The sequence below is a fragment of the Danio rerio genome, chromosome 20, assembly GCF_052040795.2.
Source record: "Danio rerio strain M-AB ecotype USA chromosome 20, GRCz13ab, whole genome shotgun sequence".
NCBI classification, from domain to species: Eukaryota; Metazoa; Chordata; class Actinopteri; order Cypriniformes; family Danionidae; genus Danio; species Danio rerio.
The window spans coordinates 35,192,012-35,206,375 of NC_141040.1; the positions used below are offsets into that span (position 1 = coordinate 35,192,012).

General features: G+C 36.0%; 1 protein-coding gene across 1 annotated transcript; it reads left to right on the forward strand.

The window, feature by feature from the left end:
- Positions 1-226: 226 nt before the first annotated feature.
- On the forward strand, positions 227-13,758 carry pdia6 (protein disulfide isomerase family A, member 6). The gene is given in 13 exon segments (NM_197933.2): positions 227-268; positions 768-912; positions 1,829-1,886; positions 2,023-2,149; positions 2,266-2,372; positions 5,570-5,700; positions 5,894-6,008; positions 6,204-6,344; positions 8,461-8,545; positions 10,085-10,157; positions 10,516-10,674; positions 10,815-10,911; positions 13,077-13,758. Coding segments are annotated over 13 exon segments (1,323 nt in total). The 5' UTR covers positions 227-252; the 3' UTR covers positions 13,146-13,758.
- Positions 13,759-14,364: the final 606 nt, after the last annotated feature.

Below are 14,364 nucleotides of genomic sequence, written 5' to 3' on the forward strand. Positions count from 1 at the left end.
AAATAAACACCGGGCTTACGAAAATACAGCAAAACAACCATGAACTGTTTCAGTTCGCGAAGCGAATTCATGACGTCATGATTTGTGTACATGGAATCAGCCGTAAAGTTGCGCATGCGCTGTGAATGGGGGAACAGGGGAACTGAATTCTCCGGAACACCGGCTGGTTGAGGTGGAGAGTTCACGCGGCGCACACAGATCTGCACACCCTGATCATCTGAACCATACATTGAATAAGCACAAAGAATAACCATGCGAGCGCTCCTGGGTGAGTTATTATGATAAAAAGTCGCGAATTCTGCTGTAGAGACTCGTTTTAGTGGCTCAAATCAGATTGCTAACAGAGTGTGAGATGTAACGTTCACAACCTATCTTTATTGTTAGTTAGCATGTACAGTTTGATGGACAGAGGTTGATATGATTGGGAAATGGAATAAATCCTCTGTAAACAACTGGATAGGGATTTAGTAAGCTTTTGTTTACTGTTTGTAAATTTAGCACTGCATGTAGTTGTTGTAACGTTAGTGTGTTTATGATGGGTTGGCCTTGTACAGTACAGCATATTCATCTTGTTGCTCTATTCCTATATATTGTTGGCTGTTTGGAGAGTGGATAATAATTCTGCGATCTATTATATGTGAGTCTAGTAAAGTTAATAGAAAGTACTGTTTGTTTTGAGTTATGTTTTATGATGTTCTAGTTCAAAACAGGGTAGTGTTTTTTTTCCCATACAAAGCTAAAATACACTTTTTTTTTTATCTTCTCAGGTGTGTTGGCGTGTTCTCTGACTGTACTGTCTGCTTACGGTCTCTACACCTCTAGTGATGATGTGGTTGAACTCAACCCATCCAACTTTAACAGAGAAGTCATTCAGAGTGACAGTCTCTGGCTGGTCGAGTTTTATGCTCCCTGGTAAGTTGGATGAGTGAATCTGGATTTTTGTCGCTGATAGAGATCACTGTTAGTTAGATGTGTAGAAGCCCTATTTTAATGACTAAACAATTCCATGCAAATGTCAACCTTGCCATTTGCCTACCATTTTTACCAAAATACAGAAACTGTTTCCAAGTTTTTTTTGTGTGTAAACAAGTATTTTACAGTACTTTAGAATTACTCAAAAAAGTCTCTGACAATGTTTTCAAACTATTATGTTTGATTTACTAAAGTCACACAAGTGGCAATTTCACATCTGTCACATCCATAACGGAGAGGTGTCACATCCATAACCAAGCTTTTTTTTCTCATGAATGCAAAAATATCAAATAAAATAAATCGTTTTTTTTTAATAGTGAGCCAACTCTTATCCTTTTGATTAGCACTGTTTCTTTTGGATTGTGCAGTTTAATTCACAGAATTTCTACAAAGAATGTTGTATACTACAAACTTGCATACTTTTTGGTCACATTTATAACTCATAAATGTTTATTTGCCTCATTTAAAGTACAATGTGTTTACAGATTGATATTTTTCTGGTCCCTTAACTCTGTGGTTAGTTGTTCTGGAAATATAAACAGATGTTTCAGTATAATGTTTACATAGACTTTCTCTGTGAATTTATGTTTTGAATTTTTACTGCAAATGTCACATCCATAATGCTGGAATTGCTTGAATTTATTTTCTTGAAGGGTGTATATATATATATATATATATATATATATTACAGTAGTTATCCTGCTGTCACTGGCACTTTATTTGCATCATGATTTGCATCTCATTAGTCATCGTTTCCAAATGTTGCATCATTAGTGCATCTCTATGGCTGTATGTTTTGTAATGGTGTTTAAATGATTATGTGGCATGTCTGACATACTATTTCCTTTTTTTAAAGGTGTGGTCACTGCAAGAGTTTGGCTCCCGAATGGAAGAAAGCAGCCACAGCTTTAAAGGTAAATTCTGAGTTAAGGACAACATTATAAGAACTTTACAGCAGTTAGTTTGGCTTTGCTTTTGCATTCTTCTCTTTTGCTGAAAATGGATATACAGTATGTTGTCAGTCACTACTATAATTTGTTTTTGGTTCAGGGCATTGTGAAGGTGGGCGCTGTGGATGCCGATCAACACAACTCTCTGGGAGGCCAGTATGGAGTCCGAGGCTTTCCGACTATCAAGATCTTTGGAGGCAACAAACACAAGCCAGAGGATTACCAAGGTTGAGTACTGCATCTTTAAAAAACTCTTGGCCCATGAACAAAGAATGTTTTGATGTCCATATGAAAGTCTTTTGTTACTTTTTTAAGTAGTGTTTGTTCTCTCTCTTTGTCCTAGGTGGCCGTACAAATCAAGCCATTGTAGACGCAGCTCTGAATGCTCTTCGTTCTCTGGTTAAAGACAGACTTGGTGGAAAGACAGGAGGCTCAGACTACAGCAGACAGGTATTGAAGCTCAGCATGATGATTAAAAAAATCTATAGTTAATACAATTTGTTTTATTTTTATGCAATTATTACTAAATAATACATTAAATATTAGCATAGTCTTATATTATTTTATTTAAATACAACTTATACAGTATAAATATTATTAGATTTTAAATAAGCATTGTATTAATTCTCAGTAGATATAAAAAAATATATATATTTAATTTAATTGGGGGTAAAAAAAAAAAAAGCTAAAATGCTTGACCAGCAAGACAATGTTAGTTAACATCCTGATGCTGCTTACTCTGCATACAATGCCGTTTATAGGAGTATCTGCTGTGCACCTATTGAAAAATAAACATACAAACAGGGGTGGACTTAGGCCCCGTTTACACTAATGCGTTTTAGTTTGAAAACGCATAAGTTTTGCTACGGTTACGCCAACCGTCCACACTACGCCGGAGTTCTCGAGCGCCGAAAACGGAGCGTTTTGAAAACGCTGGAGAGGCCGTTTTCATTCTGAAACGCTGCTGCTCCGTCTCAGTGTGGATGATGGAAAACGGAGACATCTGAAAACGGAGGCGGGGCTGCAGACGTTCGCCTCTCTGATTGGGGCTTTTCCTGAATATTAAGTAGCCTAACACGCACAGTTCAGTCCTGCATTCTCTCCGTGTAAGTTCAGACTTCGCAAGTTTGATCAAGGCTGCAGTCTCTTCTTCTCAGTTTGATATGGAAAAGCAGATTATACCTAGGACACGGGTAAATCTTCAAAGGGAACAGTGTACTTTATAACTTCATTCACATCACCCTGGCTTCGTTGTTTCACTTTCTCAACAATAAAATGTAAACATGATTTAAGGAACTGCCTATTTTCATTTTAATATTAGCAACTTAGACAGCAGACATGTTGAGGCGTCGTGCTGCATAAGATGAGCGTCATCTTCACTGTGTGGATATTTATAACAAAACGGAGCCGATAACAACTGCCTCCTTTCAATTTCAGTGAAAATACGAAACAAACCCTCTCTTTTGCTGAGTATCAGTTTTAATAATCGATAATGGCCATTTTAAAAGTATAACATACAATAAGTTTATACATTATAGGAAATAAAGGCAAGCGATCAGTCAATATACAGAATGTAGGCTACGTGGTTACATTAATCATTAATTTATCTTTGCGCTCAGCCAAAACACGTTACCTGAGAACAAGTAATAGATTCCAATGCCCAAAGTCAGGGAATATGTCGTTAGATAAAGACAACAAGATAAATGAAATATCCCGTTTAATAAATATAGTGAGATTAGATCCAGCGGGAGATGCTTGATGAGAAGTCCGACTAGCAGAGCTCTCATCTGGGTATATGGGCTGCAGCGCTTGCCCGAGAGTGTGTGTGTGGTCACGTGATGTGCGTTTTCAGCGTTTTGGTGTGGACGGAGAGCTGTTTAGAAACGCTGGGTAAAACGCGAGTGTGGACGCGGATCGTTTTCATTCTAAAACGCCGTTTTAAAACTAAAACGCACTAGTGTAAACGGGGCCTTAGTGATTTGGGGGCCCTAAGCAATTCCAGGTATGGGGTCCTAGCATTAGAACTCAAAACACTCTTTTTTTAATTTTTTTTTGCTATAGATATTTCTTTTTTTTTCTCTGTAGATTAATTTATGTAAATAAATTGCATGTTAAAATACATTTTAAGTGGCAGCTTTATCATAATGTAAAATTAAATACAATAAATTCACACACACACACACACACACACACACACACACACACACACACACAAAACAAGTTTACAAAATAACTGTATGTACAGTTAAGTAGCCATATTTGTGATAAGACTTCAATATTTGCATGTGCAGTACAGAAGCAACATTTCACAGTTCATGGGGGGCCCCCAGTTAAAAAAAATAAGTAATAACTTTAATCTTAATGGTTATCGACACATTTTAAAGCATGATAGAAAATTTAAAAAAGAGCTGTATAATTAATATAGGCTTCTTGGCATTGGTCGGGTCCCTCTAATTCCCTGGGACCCTAAGCGGCTGCTTGCCTCACTTAATGGTTAAGTCTGCCCCTGCATGAAAGTAAAATTACATAATCACCACAGGCTAATTGAAAACTTCCAGTTCTAGTTAACTTGCTTGTACTTCACTTTTGCCTGATTGTGTTTAAAATATTCACTTTTTAAATCACATGAAATATATCAATCCGTTTAAAACATTGCAGCATTTCAAATTCAGTTCAATTACAATATTTATGAAGATGTTACTCAAACTATAGATGGATTAAATAGAGAAGCCAGTCATAAGTAAATATTTGTATTGCTTCATGAATCCTTTTATTTTACTAAATTTACATCTTGTTTATTGTACTATATTAAAATGATTCATGATTGTAGATAGTTCATTCTGCATATTGAGTGGATTCTGATAAACATCTCTTATTGGCCAATGCATTTGCCCATTTAACAAACATAACTGTAATCGTTTACTATTCTCAATGCTGCAGGACAAAATGTTGCAAACAGAAACCTTAGGAAAAAATTTATGCTATGTTTTTGTGTCAGATACTAATTTACTTTCGAAAGACTGGAACTGACTTTGTCTCTTTTTTTTTAAATTCTTTTTTTTTATTACCATTTACAGCAGAGCCTGAGATCAGGCCATTAAAATAAAATATAAAAGAAAATGAAAAGTAAGACTAAGCTGTAACCAAAACAATATTAGTGGCATAACACGTACATCTCTGGAGCACAGTGATGTTTTTAAATCTTCCATTTAGTACCAGCAGCTTTGACAGACCTAATGGGCTCTATAGACAGCTATAGTTTTATAGTCAATGATAAACTTCTGGTGAAAGTGTTTTTACAGCATCAATGTTGTAAAGTAATTATAATATATTCAGTTAAATAGACTTAAGCATTCATTTAGTTGTTCAAGCGTAAAATGAGATGAAAGACCATTGTAACTGGTGTAAAACAAACTGTCATATTTTAAAGACATGGCAGGGAGAACTGGAATTTAATGCAGTGCTTCTTGTCCGATCTGAGACCCACTTCATATTGTATATCTAACGAAGAAATCAGATCTTAAACGTGAACATTTCGTAATGGAAAGATCCTGGGGCTGCCTGGCTGAAAATTAAAAGTCCATTTGCATATAGCCTATTGAGATGATTCCTGCCATTGTTTGACTTTTGGATTGTGTTGTGATCAGAGTGGAGGTGGTGCGGGCAATAAGAAGGATGTGGTGGAGCTGACTGATGATAACTTTGACCGAACCGTGCTGGAGAGCGATGATGTCTGGCTGGTCGAGTTCTTCGCCCCCTGGTGTGGACACTGCAAAAAGTATGCGCATTTTCAATGTCTCACACACATCATGAGATCTGTCTGTCATTGCCCTGAAACACTACCTGACATGCTGTGCCATGCATTATTGACACGCTGAATCCATGTTCAATTATTAATATGCATTCTAAGACGCAGTGAAATTCCTCTGCTGGCTGGGCTTTCCCGTGTTGACTCTCTTTACCGCTTTCAGTCTTGAGCCGGAATGGACAGCGGCCGCCACAGAAGTCAAAGAGCAGACAAAGGGGAAAGTGAAACTGGCTGCTGTGGACGCCACTGTTCACCAGGGCTTGGCAAGCCGCTTTGGGGTAGGTCTGAAATCAAACTTATTTTATGTCTTTCATATAAATGATAGATGTTTCTAATTTAATTTCACATCTCTGTAATATCCCGCCTGCATTTTGGATGAAGAGCACATTTATTAGATCTGTTCATCATTTTAATGTTTGAATCATTTCTGTTCGGTGCGTTTGAACACATTGTGTGCTTTGTTTTATTGGTAGATTCGAGGATTCCCGACTATCAAAGTCTTTCGTAAAGGAGAGGAGCCTGAGGACTATCAGGGTGGACGAACCCGATCTGACATTGTTGCTCGTGCATTGGAGCTGTACTCTGATAACATCCCGGCTCCTGAGCTGCAAGAGGTGATCTTTTCTACTCTGCTTTTTATTACATTATTTTTATTGAGGACATGTAATATACATTTAGAACATTTTACATTCCAAAATATTAAATCGTACAATAATCAACAATGTAATAATCGCATAAAAAAATGATAAAATCTTAAATAAAATAAAAAAAACACACATTGTTTATGGTTACATTAGCTATGTTCCCATCCACCTATTTTTATGCGCATAAATTTTGAAAATCCGCATAAATTGTATGCACATAAATGAGTAGGATAAACTTTATTCGATAAGTAAAGATGCGCACAAACTACGATGGAAACATTTTTACCACACAAATTTCAGTATGCGCATTAAAAAAAGGTCATGTGATTGTGTGATAAGAGATCATGTGATTATGAAAATTTGTGTGAATAGATAAACCAGCAGGCTGAGCACACTGTAAAACACCTAAACTGTTGTTTTGGTTATTCTAAAATGCCTTCCGTTTTAGTGTTAATGTTATTGTATTATTATTGACCTCCAGAATCAAGAGTGTCTGTGCTCCGCATCTGACACCTTCAAACACCACCGCGCGTTCACTGCATGTCAGGATTGCCTTCTGAGGCATTAGATGAAGAAAAGATTGAAGCAACTTCTAATGCAGCAAATTCAGTTTTTACTGTTGATATTTGGCGGCAGTTAATCAGTGACGATTTTATTTTCGGTATATATATTCGGTTTGACTCGTTGGATGGAGATGCTGCTTTATTTGCACGTTTTTTTATGCAATAATTCAGTTTTGCGCATAAAGTTCATTTGCATTTTTGGATGGAAACATAGCTATTGTTCCAGATTCTCTTGTCTGCTTTTAAAGTAGAGCTGGGCAATTAATCGAAATTGACATTTAGAACCTATGATCGACCTAATTTTTCCAGGATGATTTTTTTTTTTTATTGCTTTCCCTAATGCATGTGGAATCACGTGAGCCCACTGTTAAAGACTGAGGTGAATTTATACTTCTGCGGCCACTTTGCAGCCACATCTGATCTCTGGTCAAGTAGGATGATAGACCAATTCTTGAGCCTTACTTTGCACTAAATTGACAATGATTGTAAGCTGCGGGGAGATGCCTAGAGACGGCATATTTTTTTTTGGTTACATTAAAATTATTATTTCATAAAATTATTTTCTACTTTAATATAAAAAACACTGATCATTTATTTTGTTTCTAAAAGCGCAAGTTATTTATCTTTGCCTTAAACCAACTTTTCTTATAAAACAGCAAAGTGTGTGTTTCTGTTTTTCAACGTTGATGTTCAATAAATAATCATAGATAGTAGATCGTGTGTGTTTACTTTTGTGTTGACAATTATTTCAAAATCAAGAAATGCACCCTTCAGTCAGAAGTCTCTCACTTGTAATATGTGAGCATATTTACTGTACAAAACCTGTCGGATAACTGTGAGGGCAAAAAAAAAAAAAAAACAATAATTTAAGTTATTGTTCATTAATCGTAATCGAGTTAACATGAAAAATTTATTAAGATTTTTATTTTAGGCCAAATCGCCCAGGCCTATTTTAAAAGTGCCATGAAATGAAAATAATGTATTTTACATATTTGTATAAGTGTTGTTTTTAGGATATTTATAAGCTAGTGTGCTCAAAAACAGTGACAAGATTTGCTTTTAGAAGGTGCAAAACTGATAGTTTGTCACCCTAATGAATCAACGGTTTTATGGTTTTATTCAAGTCACCTCATTTTTCAGTTTCTCATCAAATCATGACCAATCAAATGCTCTCTAGCATCTGACGTGCCCCGCCCCCTTCCAGACTCTTCAAATTTGATGCACTTGAGCTCAAACACTCTCACTGGCAGTGGTGTTAAAGCAAAATGCTATTGACTGTTTTATAAGAGGAGCTACTGTCCCACCCTCTTCATGTTTCAGTTGAGATTACATTAAACATTGAATAAAAATGCACATTTCAAAGCACTTCACAAGACCTTTAATAAGAGGATGGTCTGTCTGTTGTACATTATTTACGTTTGTGCTATCACATAAAATGCTTTGTAGATGGTTTAACAATTCTAGCTAGAGACTGATTTATACTGATGTTACTTTATTTTTGATGCATATTTTTTTTTGTTTAGGTTTTGAATGAAGGCATTTTAAAGAAGACTTGTGAGGATTATCAGCTGTGCATCATAGCTGTGCTGCCACACATTCTAGATACAGGTACGATATGGTGAAATGTAACACTAATTTTTTCTAATCATGTTTTAAATCATTAATGTTTGGGTGTAGTATATGGTAATGGATGTTTAATTGTGCTGCTTATGTTCTGTGTTCTGTAATTTTACTTTTAGGATATCGTTTGCACTTAGTATTTAGTAACTGTCAAATTTTGCAATTCAAAAGTAGTTTTCAGTATTCTGTATTAGGGATGCAACGATTATAGATTTTGGTTGTACGATTATAGTCTGAGGAATAATAATCCCATGCAAACTCCTTATGTTAAAGTGTTAGTTATTGCAGCTCATAACCTTAATACAGCACAAAATAATAATAAAAAACAAACAATCGTCCATTTCTTTTTAGACTTTGGCTTTTAAACATGAGTAATAATTTTACACTCAAAATAACCATACACTGACAAAACAATGAAAAATAATAAAAAATAAGAATAAATTAAAACAATTGTGTTTGTCTAATGTAAATCTAAGCATCAAATTAGCTAAGTATTTTTCTTTTAAAGAGATTAAATGCAGCCTCCCTTGCATGAAACATTCGCCTTCAATGGAAATAACGATCTTGCGCACAAGACTCCATGTGTGAACGGCTCTTATTTGAAAGCCTCAGCCATAGTTAATCCAGTGTTTGTGCATATTGGCCTCGGTGTACAAGCTCAGAACTTTAAAGTAGTGCACAGTTGGCCTAACTTTTAGTTACAGCTGTTTTGTTCCATGCAGAAACGCTGTGTTGAGAAGCCTTTACAATTAATTAACCATGATGAATTAAAGCATGGTTAATGGTGAAATCGGTTAAGCGCTGCATCCCTATTCTCTATATACTCTGTGTCTTTTCATGTTTGGTTTGTAATATTGTTAACATTTTTATTTGGCTCCAATTTATTCCAATTTTAGTTTGTTCAGTTGTTCTTAATGTGTGTGTATAAATTATTGATTTTATTGTGTAGATGTGCCTTATTTTTCCCTTCCTTCCTTCCTTCCTTCCTCCTTTCCCAATGGCCCAGCCATTTCTTACAGTATGTGACTCCTATGTGACAGAGTAACTCCTGTGAGGTTTACAGCCTTGGATAGTTTTTGAAGTTCTAGTATTTCAGCTTGTTTCAGTTAGTTGCCAAGGAAACAGTTGGTGCATAATCTAATAATAATTTATATTTATTACAACTTTATTTAGCAATTAAAGAAAAAATTAATATTGTCATCATTTACTCACCCTTTACTTTGCTCAAACCTTTTGCTTTCAACAAAAGAAAAAAAAAGCACAAAGATATTTTGAAGAAAGCTGGTAACCTGTATCCATTGACTTCCAAAGTATGTTTTTCCTACTGTGTATGTCAGTGTTTACAAGTTTTTACCTTTCATCAAAATAACATACTTGTGAATAACAGAAGAAAGAATCTACTAAAGGTATGAAACCACTTGAGGGAGACTAAATGAATACATTTTTAATTTTGTGTGAACTATTCCTTTAACACAGTTAATTTGAGGACAATTCAACATCATCAGCCTGTTTTCTCTGTCCTCACAGGCGCATCTGGAAGAAACTCTTACCTGGAGGTGATGAAGACGATGGCAGAGAAATATAAGAAGAAGATGTGGGGGTCAGTGTTTTCAGCATCATTCATTAAGTACAATCAGCCTGCCCATAAATAACAGTACATGTCACTGCTTGTGTGCCACAGAGCAGACTTTAGGGAATAAAGAGCAGGAATCAATCACACACCTCTCTCTCTCTCTCTCTCTCTCTCTCTCTCTCTCTCTCTCTCTCTCTCTCCATCTCTCTCTCTCTTTCTATCTCTCTTTTCTCTCTCTTTCTTAAAGGTCCTTAGTGTGAGATTAAATTAGGACAAATAATTCATCATCAATAAAGTGGTTGTGTTTTTCCACCATGTTCTGCTGTTAGTAGTTGGTATATTGTATAAGTGTTAAATCTCTCTGTCTCTTTCTCTCTGTCTTCAGTTGGTTGTGGACTGAAGCAGGGGCGCAGATGGAGCTGGAAGCCTCTCTGGGGATTGGTGGATTTGGCTATCCTGCCATGGCAGCCATTAACTCTCGTAAAATGAAGTTCGCTCTGCTCAAAGGCTCATTCAGTGAAACGGGCATCCATGAATTCCTCAGGTAACAGAAGGCTGGCGTTTATGTTATGGTGAAACAAGTTGCGTCACAGATGCTGTAAACTGAAGGTGTTGTTTAGAGCGGTCCTCCTTACTGTCGGTCTGTTTTATGTCGTGAAACTATTAATGTCTTTATTTATGCAGGGAACTTTCTGTTGGCCGTGGCTCCACTGCTACGGTTGGAGGCGGAGCCTTGCCAAAGATCAACACCGTCCAGGCTTGGGATGGAAAAGATGGAGAGGTGAGTGTTTAGAGCTTTAAGAAATTCAATACTTTTTATTTTAATGCTTACCCCTTGACCTTTTTAAATGGTTCAGTTAACCCTTTAACTGCCCCACCTATAAAAAAAACTCCTAATGCACTTAATGCATGTTTTTAACACATCCCATATTTTTCTAAATATTACCCTCTACCAAATGGTTGACATGTCGGTTTATGGTAAAAGTACTGGAATTAATACCTATACTATGAAAAATCTGAAAATGTGATGTGAAAGACCGTATAAAAGCAAAATTCAAAATAAAACCTTTTAAATCATCTTTATTTTTTGAAGTATGCTATAAAATATTCTCATTTAATACATTTTCTTGTTTTATTTCTTTTTTATTCATTTTTTTTTTACAATAAAACCAAAATCAATTGTAGTAGTGCAACAGAATTTATATATAATCTCACACACACAATTTGTTTATTTTTTTTGTGTGTGTGTAAACCATTATTTAAAACAGTTATTCTTTAAACTTTCCCTGTGAAGATTGCAGTTTTCAGGAACTCATCTTGCATTCTGTTTCATGTTTATAAAAACACAGAAGGAAACTTGTAACTGCTTAACATTTGTATTCATTTATTGCTAGATCTGCTATTTACGAAGCTAGTGCTGTCCATAAAGTTGTGGGATTGGGCACATAGATGTAGGACAGTCTGTACACTTACCACAGTAAATTTGCAGTTTCTAATTCAAACTCTGTAGCGCCACCTTTTGGCCAAATTTGCATTGGTTTATAAAAATATTTTTAAAAGGCAAAATAAACAATTCTAAGACTCGATTTTTCCATCGTATCAGACACTGTGTTAATCGAAATGTACCTTTTTGGTTTCCTCTTAAAAGGAATAACTAATGAATGTTGCAGAGATCTAATATCGTCAAATCATGGTGACTCAAGTTGATTTGTTAAACGGTTCTCGTCAGATTAGTTGACCTATTCTTTTCGAGCATGAATAAATCTGGTGAAAAGCTCACCAATGCACGTGACGCATCTCCACAATGCTTGACCATCTTAAATATTTGCTGTGTTATGACAACAATGACCTGAGGTTGCCTGCTCTGTCTCAGCACAGCGCCATCTAATGGTCAGAAAATGCATTGTTTTTATTTGTTTTTTATTTCTAATTAACAATTGGTTTAACCCTTTGATGCACAAGCTATAAAATAGATCTAGAAAAAATAAACTTGGACGGCTCACTGTAGACCCATGTAGTGCATTAAAGGGTTAACCACAAATCTAGTCTCTTTACACTGAAAGCAGCATAAAAGCTGAATGATACTCGCATATTGCAATACAATTTTTCAGCATGAACCAATCTTAATTGATAAATTGCAATATTTTATGAAAACATCAGCATGTCATTCTGAAACCCTAGACATTTGCTGTTTCCATCCACCTATTGTTATGCAAATTGATAAGCGGTTGATGGAAACACTGATGCGCATACCTTTTTAAAATGAGCATAACTGAGTTGCATAAACTTTTTTATTTGATTAGAAAAGATGCGCATAAACTACAGTTGAAACACTTTTACCGAACATATTTAATTAAAAGAATTTCAAATTAAAGGTCGTGATTTTGTTTTAAGAGATCATGTGATGGAAAAAAAAATGTGTGAATGAACAAATCAGCAGGCTGAGAACACTGTAAACATCTGAAATGTTGTTTTGGTCATTCTAAAATGCCTCAACCGTTTCAGTATTAGTGTTCTTATATTATTAATGACCTGCAAAACTGTCAAAAGCGTCTGTTTTCCATGTCTGACGCCTTCAAATGCCACCATGCATGTCAGTATTTGTCTTCTGAGGTGCAAGTCATTTATTAAACAAGGAGAAGACTCGCGCAGCTTCTACTGCAGCAAATTTCGTTTCTACTGTTGATATTTGCAGCCAGTTTATCAGGAAGTGATGATTTTTTTTGTGTCGGATGGAAACGCGCTTTATTCACGCGTCTTTTATGCGATTATTCAGGGTTTGTGCATACATTTAAATTGCATCTTTGAATGGAAAAAAGGGTAATGACTCGACACATGACCTAAACTTTTAATTGACATCCAAATTCCCATCTAATGCCTGATTTATTATTATTATTATTTGTCCATTATCCCTTTTTCTCAATTCTTTCTTTGGTCTTTCATCAGTTGCCGATGGAGGATGACATTGACCTGAGTGATGTGGATCTGGATGATCTGGAGAAGGATGAGTTATGAGTCTGGTCTAAACTACTCTATACCCGAACACTGCCCATGTCTTCTCTCCTGTGGATGAGGGGATGAATGGGACACGAGTTTCCTTAAGACTTCTGTAAAATTACAAATAAAGCATACCGTTGTGCAGCTTTTTAAAAAAAAACCTTTGTCCCTGTTAGTTTAAACATGAGCCTCTTTCAGTGTGCACATCATGATGCCTTCACGTTTCCATTTAGTGACTGGCCAGATCAGACAATGAAGCAGAATCTCTTTTGCAGTAAGCAGATGTTTCTCTCTCACACACGCACACAGGCTCTTTCTGATTTCTGTTTCGTCGACCAGATTAAATGTTTTACTAATGAGATCAGCCAGTGGTTATTTATCTTTTTTTTCTGTCATTTCTGCAGCTCCTTTCACTGGAGTTGTTTCACCTTTCCTCCCTCTGATGTGACTTTTTTTTTGGTTATTTGTTTGTTTTTTAAATTGTTACTGAAATGAATGTCAGCCAGCTTGTATCCCAGTTTGCCCATGTGTTAGATTTGGGTGTAACGTGGGCGTCGTGTAGTTCTTTCATACAGTTTGTTCTGAAAGACAAAATGTTTTTGTTATGAAAATAAAACAAAAATAAGTGTCCAACATCTTCTTACAGTTATTGAGATGGACGGCGGTGGCTTATGAATCAATGGTTTATTCAGAATTCATGCAGACAAATACATCGGTCAGTTGCAACATGTAGATTCACGATGATGCTTTGGCTTCACAAAAATATGGCTGGACATCCCAATACCAGCTGCTTATTGTCAACCGCCATTCCTTACAGCACAATTAACACCATACAAAATTACAAATAACTCATAAATCTAATATATAGAGACATCCAGGACAAATATTAGTTTGGCATTTCACTTACACAGTTATTTTACAATAAAAAAAAAATAATAAGTGAGCACTGAAATCCCACACATGCACAAGAGCATTAAACAAGTCAAAGAATGTTTCCTTTAACAGAAGGCTACAGCTGCTTATCCACACAAACATCTGTACGTATATGATGTTGACACTGGACTGGTGAAAGGACAAATAGAAACTAAGCACCTGTCTGTCATTCTATCTGCTCTATATGTCCACATGCTCAAATATTGATGAGCCTAACGGCCGATCTTTACCTTCAGGGCAGACGAGATGGAGAAAGATCTGACCGCCTGCTTATGTTCAAAATGAAAACAAAGCAGGACAAATA